This window comes from Saccopteryx bilineata, chromosome 3 (genome assembly GCF_036850765.1).
Source record: "Saccopteryx bilineata isolate mSacBil1 chromosome 3, mSacBil1_pri_phased_curated, whole genome shotgun sequence".
NCBI classification, from domain to species: Eukaryota; Metazoa; Chordata; class Mammalia; order Chiroptera; family Emballonuridae; genus Saccopteryx; species Saccopteryx bilineata.
In genome coordinates this window covers 119251022-119268413 of record NC_089492.1, presented here as the reverse complement: position 1 = coordinate 119268413, position 17392 = coordinate 119251022, and the positions used below count along the sequence as shown (strand labels likewise).

Here is a 17392-nt window from a genome sequence, read left to right as displayed (position 1 = left end):
AACCAATGTTTACCAGGGGGCGATGCTTGGCCCCTCTGGGGTGTTGCTCCGCTTCAATTGGAGCCATTCTAGAGCCTGAGAAGAAGGCCACAGAGCCATCCTCAGTGCTTGGGCCAACTTTGCTCCAATGGAGCCTTGGCTGTGGGAGGGGAAGAGTGAGACAGAGAGAAAGGAGAGGGAAGGGTGAAGAAGCAGATGGATGCTTCTCCTATGTGCCCTGGCCAGGAATCCAACCCGGGACTTTCACATGCCGGGCTGACACTCTACCACTGAGCCAACCAGCCAGGACCTCTACAGCTTATTTTTTAATTGGGCAATTTAAATTTATCCTTTTCCCTGTATACCTTTGTGTTTGATTTTGGGTTTCATAAGTAAATAGTTACTACAAGCATTAATATTAATGATAATAGTTAACATTTATTGAAGACTTCTCATGTACTGTCTAAGCCAGGGGTCGGGAACCTATGGCTTGCGAGCCAGATGTGGCTCTTTTGATGGCTGCACCTGGCTCACAGACAAATCTTTAATAAAAAAAATGTTAAAAATATAAAACATTCTCATGTATTACAATCCATTATTTCTTACCGCTCATGTTCACGGTTGCGGTGGCTGGAGCCAATCTCACCTGTCCTCTGGACAACACCAAATTTTTATTGGATAATGCGTAAAGTACACGGGTCGTTGTATGGCTCTAATGGAATTACATTTTAAAATATGTGGCATTCATGGCTCTCGCAGCCAAAAAGGTTCCCGATCCCTGGTCTAAGCCATTTAGAAGAACACAACAAAGAAATAAAGATTGAGAAATGCTCCCCCCCCCCCCCAGAAAACATCGCTAAATGCTTTTAAGACACTAAGGCATTATACGTGGCTACATTATTTAAGTACAATTAGTTGAGAGATCTTTTCTAATCAACTTACACAACTATTTGACTACTTTCATAAAAGTTAGCATCTTCATTAATGCACCTCAAAAATTCCTCCCTAAATAATTTTGTAATAAACATAAGTGAATTAATAAATATTTTCTGAATGCTAAATAATGGTTCAGAACACTTCCTCATATTACTGTGTTGGAAATAGTTTACTATAAATAGTTTTTATTTTTTTTAATTTTTTTAATTTTTTTTATTTTTGCATTTTTCTGAAGCTGGAAACAGGGAGAGACAGTCAGACAAACTCCCGCATGCGCCCGACCGGGATCCACCCGGCACGCCCACCAGGGGGCGACGCTCTGCCCACCAGGGGGCGATGCTCTGCCCATCCTGGGCGTCGCCATGTTGCGACCCTCCTGGGTGTCGCCATGTTGCGACCAGAGCCACTCTAGCGCCTGGGGCAGAGGCCACAGAGCCATCCCCAGCGCCCGGGCCATCTTTGCTCCAATGGAGCCTTGGCTGCAGGAGGGGAAGAGAGAGACAGAGAGGAAGGCGTGGCGGAGGGGTGGAGAAGCAAATGGGCACTTCTCCTATGTGCCCTGGCCGGGAATCGAACCCGGGTCCTCCGCACACTAGGCCGACGCTCTACCGCTGAGCCAACCGGCCAGGGCTATAAATAGTTTTTAGAGGGCAGTACTTTGTTGCTGCCAATCAGTTTCTATTTATTATTACTGACCATAATTAATCTAGAATAAAAGCATAATATTCAACATTCATTTATTCAAGAAACTTTTACTGTTGTATCTGCAATTTATAACACACTATTAGATGTTAGGCAGATACCAAATTGTACTCCCCCTTAAATGTCTTCAAGTCAAGTCACTATAATACCATACAGGACAGGTACGTGTTACGGGTTAAAAGTTACATACAAAGACAATTCAAAAATGAAAAGATTACTCTTTGTCAACAGTACCAGGAATTGTTTTGTGAAATAATTAACCTTTATATTGGGTCTTAAGAAATGTGCAAGATTTTAAAAACAGTAAATATAGGAGAGGTACTTTTAAAAAATTAACATTTTTTTGGAACTGTGTTTCATGAAACAACCAAAACTACTGCTAGTGTAGCTAATAAATGGTATGATACATTTATTAAAAAATAAAATCAAATCAAAAGTACAGTTGAGAGGAGGGCATTACAGGCAGCAGAAAAGGGTAGGTTATATTCAAAGAATGGTGTATAAAACAGTAATAAAAGCACTGAAGCTTATGTCTTTTATAAAGTAGAGTAGCTTCAATACTATTTCTATAATATCATTCTTGCTTACAATCTGATATGCCTTCTTATGTGAAAGAAAAAGTAGACTAGAAAACTGCACATGGATGTATTATCCATGTGACATCATCCTTCAAGCAAGATTGCTGACCTACATGTTGGAAGAAGCACAGAAATGCTGGAGGCAGAAAATCCAGGTTGGGAACTGTCACAACCCCCAGGCAAGCAGTATGGAAAGCAGAGCCTAACCTAAAGAATTGGGAAGTGGATATGACATGACTTGAAAATTGACTGGATAGTAGTAGGTGGTTGGAGGAGGGATACTGAGGGCAGGAAGGTTGAGGCACATGTCAATACTGACTCTCCAGCCTGAGTGACTAGAAAGATAGCATTGCTATGAAAAGGAACAGTTAAATCTAGTAATGTGGTAGAATATGGGTATTTGCAGGTTCTGGAAAATTGCACCTCCTTTCTTTACTCACTTATATACAGTGCTGCGTTCCTGTTTGATGTTAAACAGATATCATCCATTTTATTTCCCAACTAAATGAAATCTCTATCTACACTACCATTCACTAGTAATGCTGAGTGGGTTACTCAATGTTTATATATGTATTGCTAACCTTAGATAAAAGGATTATTATTTGGGAGAGCAAGAGTAAAAATTGATCTCCTATAAAGCTCAGATCTTCTTAAGAATGGATTTCCATTTTCTTTCCATTCACTCACTTCAGATTTACAATAAACTCTTGACTTCTTTTCAACAATTAATGTTATACATTTCTTAACACCTGAGGAAATACTCTAAATGCATTCTACCAGAATTAAAATGCAGGTGTATCTCTGTGTGTTAAAGACACTATACACTATATATATACCTATACTGATATATATAGCTATACCTATACTGATATTGATATCTTTATCTTTATGGCTAACCACTGAAAACCCATAGGTGAGCATGGCAGAAAGTAAATTAGAGACCCATGAACAATGGAAACTGATTTGTAAGTATGGCACGTAGAATGTATGCAGGACAAGGTAAAAGGAGATTGGCCATGCATTAGAATGAAACAATGCATTCCAGTTGACACTGCACAGCAAAATAGGGATCCCAGTGGTGTGATTAATAACACAGCAATAAGGACAGTCTCGTAACACTTCTGTTTATACATAAACTAAATGGAAAACCAGGAGATCTGGTGACAGTAAACAAAAGAATATCTGTATTGTTAAAAAAGAAACTAAGGGTATCATTAAAAACATATTCAGAAAAAAATTTTAGAAAACATTTAGAAAAGAGTTTCTCATTTGTATCATGAATTTTAAATTCTCTAGTCCCTATAAAATTCCTAACTTTTAAAGTTATCCTATAAAAATAAAACATGTTTTTAAAAAACAATACAAATATATTATTAATAGAAGCTAAAAATAAAAATCACTGAAGGCCTGTTAAGATTTTATTTTGGTTCAACAAAGTTAGATAAATCTATCTACCATAACTGAAAAAAATGTAATGCAGGCACACAAACATTCTCATGGACAAAATAAAAAGAAAATACTTTCTTTATTCATTGAACTATAAAACCAAAGTACACTACTTTATCTAAATCAAAAGGAGGCAAAAATGTCAGTTTAAAAGTTAACTGACATTAACTTAATACAAATCTAAGTGATGAGCTACAGAGTAAATACATATATAAAAACATACAAAATATAGATAATATAGCATATAATATACAATAAATATGTTATATTATCTTAAAACAAAATAGACACCTCCTTGCAAGTGCCTATGGACTATTAACAAAAATTTAACATTTTGTCAAAATAAAACATGAACCCTCAAAGCAGAAATTCAGGCCATATTCTCTGACTACAATATCACTTATCTAAAAATGAAAATACCAAACATTGTCCTCAAACACCTGTACTTTGCCAAGTAAGAGCAATACAATAAAATGAACCCACAATTTCATTACATAGATTGAGAATTTTAAAAATGTGGTTGTTAAAGGTCTATTAACTTCAAAATGATGCAGAAAAAAACCATGTAGTATACCACAGTATCACCTGATTCTCCCATAAGTCTGATAATTGTCAAAATGAGGCCAAGTAAAAACTAAACTGTAGATCCTTGGACAGGTGAGATTTATGTTATTTCAAAAGTATTAGGCGCCTGGCCTGCGGTGGCACAGCGGATAAAGCATCGACCTGGAATGCTGAAGTCACCAGTTTGAAACCCTGGGCTTGGCACATATGAGAAGCAGCTACTATGAGTTGACACTTCCTGCTTCTCCTCTCTTTCCTTCTGTCTCTCCCTCTCTTTCCTCTCTCTAAAAATCAATAAATTAAAAAAAAAGTATTAGGCTACTTCTGGTTGCAATGGGATATAAGTGGGTTGCTTGAATACATGGCTATATATGACCTAAAATACCTTGTATGTATTTTCTGTAGACTCCATGAAGGTAAAGACACCTTGCCTTAAACTTAAGTTTCCTTTCTTCACAGAGCCTGGTTGCTGCTTGAGAATGGTGCAGTCAATGAGTCTGAGTAACAATCATGTTCAACACATTCCTCAGGCTATGCTTTCAGTTTATTATTTCAGCTCTTGACTATTCCCCTCATCTTTTTTTGTTCTGGATCACTGCTTCCAAAATCTTCCTACCCTAATCCTCCATCTAGGTTGGTCCCTACTTATTTTCTTTCCTCTTTTAACACTACTTCTTATTCAGGCCTGATGATTCCCACCAGACAAGTTAGTGAACACTAACTTGTTAATTCTTTCTCCTGACTTAATCCCATAGAATCATTTTTACTTAGGAATTAGACTCTTCTGAATCCAAATAAATTTTAATTTGCTATTCAAGGGTCAACAAACTATAGTATATGGGCAAAATCCAGCCCACCACTTTTTTGGGGTTAATAGGCATACCCACTAATTTACATATTGTTCAAGGCTGCTTTCTGACTATAAGAGCAGAGTTGAATAGTTAAGACAGAGACCATATGGTATGCAAAGGCTAAAGTATTTATTCTGGCCCTTTCAGGAAGTTTGCTGAGTCCTGTCCTAGTACAGTGGCTGGCAATGCTAATGGATAAATGTGTCTTTATACAAACAATTGAACTTCTGGAAGTAAATTTACCCTCTCCTCTGTCCTAAAGGTCTGTTCCCCCAACTCTCGGCCCTATTAACTTTAGCTTAGACATTGAGAACAGACCAGACCCAATCTGATCCATATGCCTTTGTATATACAGGCCAATATACACCTGGGAGGTCAGGAATAGGCCTGCTCCACTTGTTTGAGGCTCACGTATCAGATGAACCTACCATCTGATATGCGGCTGCTTTCAACATCCACAGTATGGTGTGTCCTATGGACCCTGGTCACACAGAGTCTGGATTCCTCAAGTAGGTTCTTATAAGTCACCTGTTCAACCTTGTCCTATCTTCATTTCACCTGGCTCTCCCTGTTCTAGTCTGTACTTCTTTGTTAGCTCTGTAGATCCAATCCTCACTTGTTCTTTACTTTGTTGACTGTTGAATGATGCCAAAATACTATCTTTAGTTACCAGTAGGGAAGATACCCATTTTGGGGGTTGTAACACTGATGATGTCTCTCTACTTAGTCATGTCCTGACTTAGCCTCACTTTGGGTTAGATTATAGAGATGAGGCCAATTACGTAGTTGACCCATCCCACACCATCAATCAAAATCTTTAATTCATAGCCTTCTCAGAGTTTACAACTCATTTAACATTGTTACTTGCTCACTGCTGGGGAAAAAATTTTAAAAGAGACACTAGATGCCTCTTTATGCTAGTAATACAGTTTTCCTATGATGCTACAAGTAGGTAGGATGAGTAGCTTCAGAACAGTCTATCTGGGGGAACAAGAATATCAGTGTTTTTCTACCATTCTGAGATATAAAGAAGCAAAAAAAATTTTTTTTTTTTTTTTTTGATTAAAGAAAGAACTCTGGTTTTTAATAGTTTTGATAAGAAGCAAAAAATTTTAAGACACTTAAAATACCTGGAATTTTTATAACATCGAAGAAACATCTTGTTATTAATAATAAATAAAAGCAAATTATAGCATTATATAAATATAGCTGTGAGTAGTTACTGATGTTATTGAAAACTTTAGTAGAGAGTATAGAAATTGCAATAAAGATTCTGAATGATAGGAGCTGAAAAGATGAAGAATTCAACTAAGATGCAAACATTCTGAGAAAACCAGAGGGGCAGATACACAGCTGTTTGGGAAAGCAGCTTTAAAATTTATGGGATGAAAGGTTATACGCTATAAGCACCAACTGGAATTCTATACAACAGTAAGCTTCTAATGTAAGTGATCAATAAAAAATAACAGCAGTACATTTCAGTTTACTTTGAAGAAACATATCATTGAACTAGAAATAGCTTACCTTAAAAAATTGTAGAAAAAAAAGATAGCTTACCTTTGTTTTCGTTCTAAGATCTTATTTATGAGTCCTCACTTGCCTATTCTTTACAGTGATCTTAGCATTCTAAAACTAACTCAAGACAAGTACCTGACATGTTTTGGTAGTTAAACAGGTTATACATCCTTAAAAAAATAAAACAACCCACAGGCCTCTTGAATATACTACTCTTAAATAAAAATCTAGAAAGTTCCAAGTTAAAGATGCCCAAATTGAGCATTGAGGGTCAATTAAAATTCTCTTTAATTATATATATAGTCCTTGTCTCAACATCAACAAGCTTAGACTGTTAATGACAATTTCTGCAGATACTGAAGACCCTCTTAGGAAAAGGAAACTAAGATAAAATAGATATGGGACTTAAAATTATTACATGTCTGGCCTATACCAGAACATTGTTAAAGCCACTTTTTAAAGGTCTAGTTCAAAGTGAAAATCTTTCATGCTGAAGCTCCCCACTAACAAGTCTTGTGATCTAGATGTTGAGAACTTGATTGCATTTTACTCACTCCTAATACTATTAATGAGGCATCATGTGGAACCACAAACCAAAGTCTGAGTTTTTTCCTAAAGCATATCCGAAGAAAATACTCCTTGAGTTAAAAATTAAGCCAAAAAGTTGATTTGAGAAACAGCAACAGTTACCTACTAATTTATTACGCTTCCTTTAGATTTTTTGCAATATATCAATAGGTTAGAAACTTTAAGTATTTGATGCAACATTTTGAAGTAAGAATAAAGAGTCCCAAAAGGTCTACTGTGGATTTCTGGGTAGTCTGTAGAACATGATACAAGATTCTTTAACTCACCTCCAGATGCCTTTGACCTTTCTTTCAACTTTTCTGTAGCCATTTCACCATAGCTGGGAAGTTCTGACATCTTCACTCCAGATCGAGCTTCTGCTATTAGCTGACGAGCTCTCTCTCTCAGCTGCCGACGTCGCTCTTCATCTTGCTGCTAAGATATATTGAACAGTTGCCAACTCAGTAATTGACAGAAATGCAATTTCATTTTCAATCTGATCATCATGATAGTAACTGGTTTACAGCATGGTGCTTGGCCCACATTATAAATAGAATGCTCTATATCAGTTGGATGTCACACCATTTTTAAAAGACATTCTAGAACCAGATTAAAAAAAAACATTTACAAAATTACTTGTATTAAAATGTCTGTTAAAAATTCAAACTAGCCTCTAGGGAATGTTTGGCAATATATACTTACTGAGGAAAAAGCAGAAACTATTATTAATAAAATAATCAGGCTTATAGAAAAAGTCATAATACTGAAAAAAGAATTTCAATTAATACCTTATTTTTAAGAATAGAATTTAACTTGTTATTTTTCAAGAAAGGCATAGAGCACTGACTAAAAGATATCTTTGATGGCAAAAAATGCTACATCCTGTTGATCAAATATAGGAAATGATCTTTTAGGGGAACTGGAGTAGGAATGGGAATGGGAATAGTATGTTAGTTACACAAGTTATTAATTGTTGGTAGTTTTAAAATTAGAATTGAGAAACTGATGCACTATCCCCATTCCTCCTCTTTCTCCCACCCCAGACACATACTGAGAAGAAAAAGTAAAATCTAATGTGGTTTTTGATATTTAAGTAACCAAAAATTACAGAGAATTACATAACTAAAATAGTTTTTGCCTACTAAAAAGGGTTATTATGAATTACACATAATTAATGTAAAATTGCTTTGTAAACTCTAAAGTATAAAAAAAATAAGGCATTATTATAACAAAATAAAGCCTGAAATAATCTGGCCCTAACATTTTTGCAATATTACCCTTCCTTAACCTCTCCCAGCCTCCATTAAACCTCATAACTATTTATACAGAATTGCTTGTATCATGTGGTTTCATGGATTTGAATATGTCATTTCTTCTTCCAGGAATGTTCTTTCATCTTATTTAACTTCTATTCATTCTTCAGGGTTCAATTTAAATTCACTAAACTTCCCCTGATTATTCTTCCCTCCTCCCCCACTGGTGAAATAAAGTACTGTGTGTCTATGTGCATGCGTGTGTGTGTGTGTGTGTGTGTGTTTTAAAATAATACTTGTCAAGTTATACTGAAACTCTGTACAAAGCCTCCTTCTTGGTAGAACTTAGCTACTTGAAAGTAGGAGCTATAACTGATTTATCATTGTATCTTTGGTCCTTAACACACCTTGGTACTTGGTACTTGCTATAGAAATTTCAAGCATGAAAATTTATAATTCATCCTCTCAAAAGCTTATGAGAAATATAAAAATAACCACAATAAGGGGGTCTGATAAAAATGAAGCCAAAGCTCAGAAGGAGGAACATTTAAGCTGAGAAACAAAGAGAAGGCATCATGGCATCATGGTTTTTTGAGTTGGACTTGCAGAATGAGAAGGACTTGGAATGGGTACAGATGGGAGTCAGTAGTTATGTGCATCAGTAGTTATGTGTGTCAGTGTAGTAGAGACTAGGAGGTAGGAACAATACAAAGACACGAGGCAGGAAAGTATATTTGGGGAAAAGTACATAGTCTAGTTTTTCTGAGCATAGGCAACAATAATGAAAGAAAGACAAGGCAAGAAAAATAAAGCTATTTAGGTAGGGTGTGGAGGCCCTGTCCAATAGAGTGAATGAAGTACTTTACTTTTACTCCATAGAAAGTAAGGGCCAACTAAATGTTTGGCTTTGTGTACCAACCAGAAGTGTATTTGAAAAAGAATTATCTGACAGTGCATAACGTAGGTTGGCATAGAAGGCCTGAAAAGAGACTCGTTGAGAGGCTATTCTAACAGTCTAAGGAAGTTGTAATTAGATCTAGAACTGGGATGGTGGCAATATGAATGGAGAGAGAGAGTGTAAGAAATATATTAGAGGTAGAACTGGTGTACCAATTCTTGGTAACTAACTAGAAATGGAGGAGATAAAAGCTGTCTCAGAAGTTTTAAACTTGAGCAACTAGTAGAATTGTGGCACAAAGAATAGAAATAGAAAAACTAAGAGGACCTATAAGAAGGGAGGAAGAGGATATTTGGGGTAAGACAGACTGGGGTTGAGAGGCTGGCAGGACATCTGAGTAAAGATGTTAGTATGTAGCTAGAAAGTGAAATCAATGGTAGAAGTAAAGTCAAACTATGATCACAGAGCTGATGGCTAAAATTACAAAAATATATGAAAGCACTTGAAGAGGTACTATAGAGAAAAAGGAGGGCTACTAACTAAAACATAGAAAACAGCTACATGCAGAGATGACAAGACATAGCAAAAGGAGGAGAACTAGAAGAAGTACTATAGGGAAAAAGGAGGGCTGCTAACCAAAACATAGAAAACAGCTACATGCAGAGATGACAAGACATAGCAAGAGGAGGAGAACTAGAACACTGATGTACTCTGAGAATCAGAGTAGAAGAGGCTTTCATAAAAAAGAGAGTAATCAACTTCAGTAAAATGTTAGAAGTTACTAAATCTGAACATTTAAAAAGGGCAATTAGCCCTGGCCGGTTGGCTCAGTGGTAGAGCATCGGCCTGCATGTAGGAGTCCCGGGTTTGATTCCCGGCCAGGGCACACAGCAGAAGCGCCCATCTGCTTCTCCACCCCTCCCCTTCTCCTTCTTCTCTGTCTCTCTCTTCCCCTCCCACAGCCAAGGCTCCATTGGAGCAAAGTTGGCCCAGGCGCTGAGGATGGCTCTATATGGCCTCTGCCTCAGGCACTAGAATGGCTCTGGTTGCAACAGAGCAACACCCCAGATAGGCAGAGCATCGCCCCCTGGTGGGCATGCCGGGTGGATCCTGGTTGGGCACATGCGGGAGTCTGTCTGACTGCCTCCTCGTTTCCAGCTTTGGAAAAAAAAAATACAAATAAATAAATAAATAAATAAATAAAATAAAAAGGGCAATTAAATTGGCAGGTAATATTATTAGGTACTGGGGTAGAGAGCAGATTGATGAGCTCAAGCATAGACAATTCTTCCACAAATTTTAAAATGGCTAGAAATCAGAGCTGTCAAAATTAATGGGGGTAGCTTAATGGCGGCATCAAATTGACCCAGAGACAGGCTTGAAGCTCCCAGTGGACAAACTAAACAATTTCAGTATCAAAAAGAACAATTGATCGCAATGAATTGAACCAATGCAATCACATATTGAATCAATAAAAATTTATCAACTCATTATGATAATCAAAAAGTCCTTATGAGGATAAATTCATTTGGGGCACCTTTTAAAATAACTCCTGAAAATTAGCAATTAAAGGAAAAGAATCAAGCAATTACATTGTCTTTTCAGTGGGAACTGAAAACAGTCCCAGTCAATGAGAGAAAGCTCAACTTTACAAAATAATACCAGCTATGATGGTAATTTTAAAAAGGTAAAACTATTAAATATAACTTTACTAGTCATAAAACAATGACTGACCCTGGCAAGGATTATCAGCTGTTATTAAAGCACTTAGGTAAATGTCTGATGGAAAACAGTATATTAATATTATAGTACTGCAGCCTGTATTTTCTAAAGATGGCTACAACAGAATTTCTCATTCCACATGCTTTCTCCAATGTGAGCTTGCCACTCACTCATCAAGAATTAGAGTTTAATTCCTTGCCCCCTGAATCAGGGCCAGCTTTACTGACTTGTATATAATCAATATAATATAGAAATGTTATAGATGATTTCCAGACCATACTCCATTTGCCCAGTTCTCTTGAAATTCTCGCATTTTGTACCCTCTGGGAATCCATCTGTCATGCTGTGAGAATCCCAAGTTACATGTAGTGCTCTAGTTCACAGTCCCAACTGAGTTCTGCCTTGAGTTTTCCTGGTCCAAGTGCCAGGCATGTGAATGAAGAAGCCTTCAGATAATCTCAGCCTTTAGCCATTTTGAGTCACCCCTAACTGTTGAAGGCCCTCCACCTGAGGTCATAGACAATATTGAACAGAGACCAAGCATCCCCACCATACCCTGTCTGCAGTCCTGACCCACAGAATCTGTGAGCATAAAAACATTTTTTTGCATCACTAAGTCTGGGGTAGTTTGTTACAGAGCAACAGTAATTAAAACATATGTATAAGTAACACCACATAGATTATTTCCTAGTTGCAAGGGAAAATATAATTATAAATGGAAAGGTCAGAACTAGATCAAGGATTAGGGACCAATAATCTATTGGTTGATCTTAGCATCACTAATATTAGGTCAACTGTATATGTTTTTTGATGTGAAATACAGGAAGTACATACCATCTAGAATAGTCTAGTCCAAATGTTTAAAGTGAGTCCACTAGGCTTTATATATAATTTCCAGTCTATCATAAACACAGGGGATAGAGACACATGACAAATGACACAGCAAGAAAGCAACCAAACAAATATAGAAGGTAGGATACTCAGGACAACTGACTTGGTCATTTTAATGGAGAGTTATAAAAACACACACTACCACCAACTAACCAATCACTATCATCACCAACAAAAGGGATTAACCAGATACAATGTATAGTCCTGAGTTAGATACAGGTTTGGATAAACCAGCTGTGAAGAACACTGTTGAACCAATTACAGAAATGTCAAAATAATCATAATATTAAATGAGAAGAATGCAGCTTGACTTAAACTATAAAAAGAGTTTATACAGTAATAACCTCCTTTTGTCATTTTGTCAAAATATGTATAAATACACATATAAACACACACACACACATACACATATGTAGAGAAAAACAGAAGAGCAGCCACAAAACTGTTAAGGTAGATATATCTGGGTATGGAATTGTGATGTTTTTGTTTTCTTTCATCTTCATTTTTTAATTTTCTATAGTAGACATGTACTACTCTTATAATAAAAGAACTTTTTAAAAAGGAATCTTGGGGAAAGGAAGGAAAGATGAGATGGTAGGCTTCCCAAGGTGGGCAGTAGTTGTGCTAGGGGCAAAAGAAGAGAGATCTAAAATTCAAGGGAAATTTTCTTAGTATTCAGAGACATGACCTTATTTCAGTTGGCACACTAGTATGCACTGTGCAGGGTGAGACTGAAGATGCAAGAATAATATACAAAACATTTTAGGTCACAATATTTCTGAACTTGGAAAATATCCTAGGAATAAAAGAAAATATAGGCTCGATAATGGTGAACTTGGTGACAGTTGCTAATATTCCTTGAGCTTTTACATGACAAGTCCTTTATATGCACGATTTCATTTCATTTTCACAACCCAGTTTTTACCAATGAGAATATTTAGGTCTAGAGTTCCAAGGACTGATGTCAGAGCCAGGAGTCTAGCTCAGGTCTATTTGACTGCAGAGCCCTTGCTCTTAACCACCAAACTATTTGATCCCAAAAAGTATCAAATTACACGACCAACTGAGGAAAATTGAGCTTTTACTAAACTTTCATCTTTCAAACTTAAGAAAAGTTAAGAGCACTAATAAAAACCATTAATGGATATGCCTCAGGCAACTAGATTTAAGGGAATTTCACTATTTGAATAATAACTTCTTACCAGGCTGGAATTTGGTGATTCAAACTAAGATGAAGTAGTTTTAGGTCATCTTAACTGAGTTAAAATGAAATAAATGGTTTTACCTTTCTGAATATGAAATGAGAACCTAATTTTTTTCTCACAAACTACCACCTTCCAATGCCCTCCCTCTCCCCAAATAATACTCCCATCTGCAAATGTTTGAGAGCTGCTGACCAAGAGTGCAATTTAAAGCAGAAATCATTAATAAAACCAACTCTAAATACTAATTAGGGACACTTTATCAATTTCCATGTAAATTGTTTGTTTGTACCTATTTACCCATCATTGTTCTCTATACAATAGGAAAATAATGCAAATGAACAAATCAGAATGCAGTCCTGATGGGACTTTCTGTTTATAACCATTAGCCCAGAGGTGTGCTGTAAATCAATTCTCAAGTAGCAAGATTTAGCCTCATTAACAGACAGCAAGAGCAGGTTACAACTCATAAAACCCTATAGTAAACAAAGTTTATGGACACAGCACAAAATCTTGAGCCTGATTGACAGAATTCTAGTTCCCTATCAGATTGCCTTGATTTACTTTTCTACTAATGTCCTAACACCACAGATAATTCTGCTTGGGCCTAGAGCTCTCCAGTGGGATAGCGTATTTGCATTGTTTGTTTTCTCACCCATTAACTTCCCTTAAGACAAAGAACCCACTGAGAAAATAGAAGTTAATTGTTCTGGTCAGAAGAAAAAGCTTGTAATTGTAGCAACTGGTTATGCAACCACAGTTTTATTTTAATTGATATTATTAATTTCCAGATTTGTTATAAGTAAAATTATCTTGTTTTAAATTTTTATATATAAGCTTCATTAAAACACAATCTAACTATCTTTTACTCAAAAATACATATCAATTGTGTCAAAGGGATAAAAATGACCACAGAATAAGGGCAATGATTTTTTTTATTATTTTGAATAGTATTCAGCCCAAACTGCTCAAATATGTATGTAGATAATTAATATTTCTGACAATGTTGGTTTGTCTACCTATCCAAGTACAAAAGTGAGTAACTGCTGTTTTGACCATTTTGTATTCAAAAGAAGACAGAGACTCATAAATAAATCCTGTTCACTACAACTGCCGAAAAAAACAAAAGGAATCTTTTTACTAGACTGATGTCACTAAAAGAAAAGTACAGTTGAAAAATTCAACATAGGAAACTCTAGCTTTTATTTACCTGCCTTGTCTAAATACACTTAAATAAATTGAAGTAGCTGGCTTCCTATTTCTAATAATGGGTCTGATGACATTTATTTTTTCCTATCTAGTTTTATTTAGAGTTAGACCAAGGTATGTGGGTAATCTAGATTTTGTAAGACAAAAGTACTCACTGGAAGGTTTGATGGAAGCTGTATTTTGGGAGGACTCCCTCCCCATGACCATCATTTCACAAAATATAACGAATGTTTGAGTAAATACTAGTTCTGTGCCTGTACACAGTGTTTTTCACGTTTTCTCATTTACTACACACAATTCTGTAAAGTTAACTACTCTCTCTCTGATTTCACAGAAATTGAATCTCACTTAAATACACTGCTCAAGGTCACACATTTTGTAAATGGCATAGTATGAATTAAAATCAGTGTCTGTCTAATTTCAAAGCACTGGTCCTATCTATTTATATCATAGATATATCTATATAGATAATAGTTATAACTGGTGTACATAATTTTTCTAAGGTCCTAAGGTTATTGTGAATTAAAAAAATACAGTGTTTTTACTTACACTTAGGCTATACAAAGCAGGTTAAATTTCCCTTTGTGCTGTTGAATACTGAGAGTGAAGAGACACACTAACTTGCTTATATTCATTTAAAACTTGGGTTCTCAATCTTAAATTATAAGCCTTCAGAAAAGTGTTGAATGTGGTACATTTAAGCTTTACTTTTCTCTTTGCTAACATCTTCAGGACAAGGCAAAACTCTTGTTATGGTGCAAAGAGTGTGTATTTCAATACGATGCATTAAAAAATTTAAAATATAGAAGCTAGATCGGAACTAATCACTTTGGACATAAACTGAAAATATATTTAGCCCTTTCACAGCATGTCTTCAAGTTACTATTTTCCCTATCATTCTGAAATGGTCTACAATCTGCCATAGATAGATGCACTAGTAAAACTTGACAATTTAAGGACAAACTCTTCAAGAATAAGTAATGTAATTCCTTGTTTCCTTTCCATAAAAATGTATTGGTATGCAACTTTTATATTTCACAGTTCACCGACATCTAGGCAAGCTTTCTTCCACTGCTTCAATGGTGCTACTTTTAATTTTATCCTCCTTAGTCGTAGTAATTAAAGTGATCAGCAGTGGCATCCCAGCGGCTTTGACACAGCTACAACCCCCTAGCAGACTTTTGCTTTTAAGAAGAAGGGGAAGAAAAAGACCAGAGTTTCATTTCACAGAGAACAAGAAAATCAAGCTTCTCCAATCCTCAACTTTATTCAATTGTTCTTTCAGCAGCCTTTGGATCTTAAGGATCAAATAAAAATGGCTGCCATGGGGGGTCCTTTTTATACATGCCGCAAATCTCACCGACTGACATTACTTTAGCCAAAAAAATGATGCCATGAATTTGTGAAGGTGAATTAGAACATAAGAAACTGTCAGTGTAGCTACTGAGATCATTACCCACCCAAGGGTGTCTTTTATAAAATTAATCTTTTTATTCAATTAGTTGAAAAAAATATATTAAAAAGTCTATTTAAGAAACACGTTTACACATATTTTTATGAAATAAACTTTAACAAAATTGCAATATATTTATTTCAAATAATGTAGTTTGCATCCTTACTCTTTGTAAACGTGTTTACAACAGAACAAAGCCCTCTACTTCTAACAACAAGCCCATAATTCCACATCCTTTACCTCCCTTAATAACATAATATCCTGTGCTTGTGTTATCTTCAGAGTTTCATACAGTGTTAGTAAGTAGACTTATTAATTGGTCTAAGTACATTTTAACTTATCTAAAAATGGGTTTTACTTAGTACTGCTACTATTTCATAGGATTCTGTTCTCAAAATAGTCCATAAAATTCCTCAATTTTGTGTAGTAAACTAAGAGAAAAAACTTGACTGCCATCCTTTCATCATTAAACAGGAAGCAAGGCTCTGTTATTAGGCATTCAGAAAGGAAAAAAAAAAAAAAAAAGAATTCTGTGCTTGTCCAGAGGCAAGGATTACCAAAGTGCATCTATTCAGTTGCTACAGAAAACAGAATAAAAATAAAAAATAAAATTATAAGATCTTTAAAGTTTTGGGTAGACTAGATATTTTACTGCCAGTTTGATAAGTTCTTGGCTCAATAAATAGGATTTAGGGTGAAACATTAAAACTGTTTAGCAGATCTTTTCAACCCATTTCAAACTTTTCTTATGCTGGTTTGTAATATAAGCAGACATGCTTATAAATGGCCACACCTGCTCATTTCTCTGGGGATGGCCTGATCTCTGTTTCTTTAACAAAGAAAGAAAGAAAAAAAAAATCAGCCTTTCTTGTTGCAAAACAGAGTGGAAAGTCAAAATCTTTCTCAAGTTTGCCCCATCTGGTCAGATTAAATCTTTGATCAACTTTGGGGATTACATTTATTTTTGTAGTAGCTACTAAATTTTGGATTTGTTTAAAATATAGGTATATAGGCAAAATATTAAACAGAATGGGAATTTAAGTTTAAGATCTAATTTTTAAATATGAGTAGAAAATATAAAATGACTAATTCAGAAAAAATAGACATGAATTTTAAGAATTGAGATTCAATTCACAAAAATAAATATATCATACTGAAGTATTTTTATATATCCTTTTGTTTCAAGAAACAGCAACTATTATTTTTAACTGTAGCATTTGTTTTGCCTGAGTGCTGGTATAGATGCATTACAAATAAAGAATTCTAAACATAAAAAAGTATGATTAAGTTAATGTTGCTAAATGAGCCTTTCTTTTAAAGTATCTGGAAGCAATCTGGTGGTATATAAAGTTTTATATTCTACTAATGATAACCATTTCCTTTCATTCATTGAAGTAATAATATATACAACTTTCTAGTAGATACTATATTTCTCTAAAAATAATTATTTTAGGATTAAAAAAGCAATTATTTTGTGTTTTTGAAAACTTCAAATTGTATTAGCAGGATGAATGGAAATAGTTTGGGCCTCCAAAAAGCATCCTTTGATAATTTAATTCCTTTTTTCTTTGTGAAATTGATAACTTCTTAGTTTAAAAAAATTATAAGAGAAAAAAGAAGAATGGC

At 35.3% G+C, this 17392-nt stretch overlaps 1 protein-coding gene across 7 annotated transcripts in view; it reads right to left on the bottom strand.

Moving 5' to 3' along the window:
• The window catches only part of EHBP1 (EH domain binding protein 1), a 591964-nt gene that overhangs the window by 60216 nt on the left and 514356 nt on the right, over positions 1–17392 (bottom strand). For all 7 annotated transcript variants that reach the window (XM_066267218.1, XM_066267219.1, XM_066267217.1 and 4 more), the window contains one exon: positions 7426–7573. In XM_066267218.1, coding sequence (XP_066123315.1) covers positions 7426–7573 — 148 coding nt within the window. The remainder of the gene's footprint in view (positions 1–7425; positions 7574–17392) is intronic.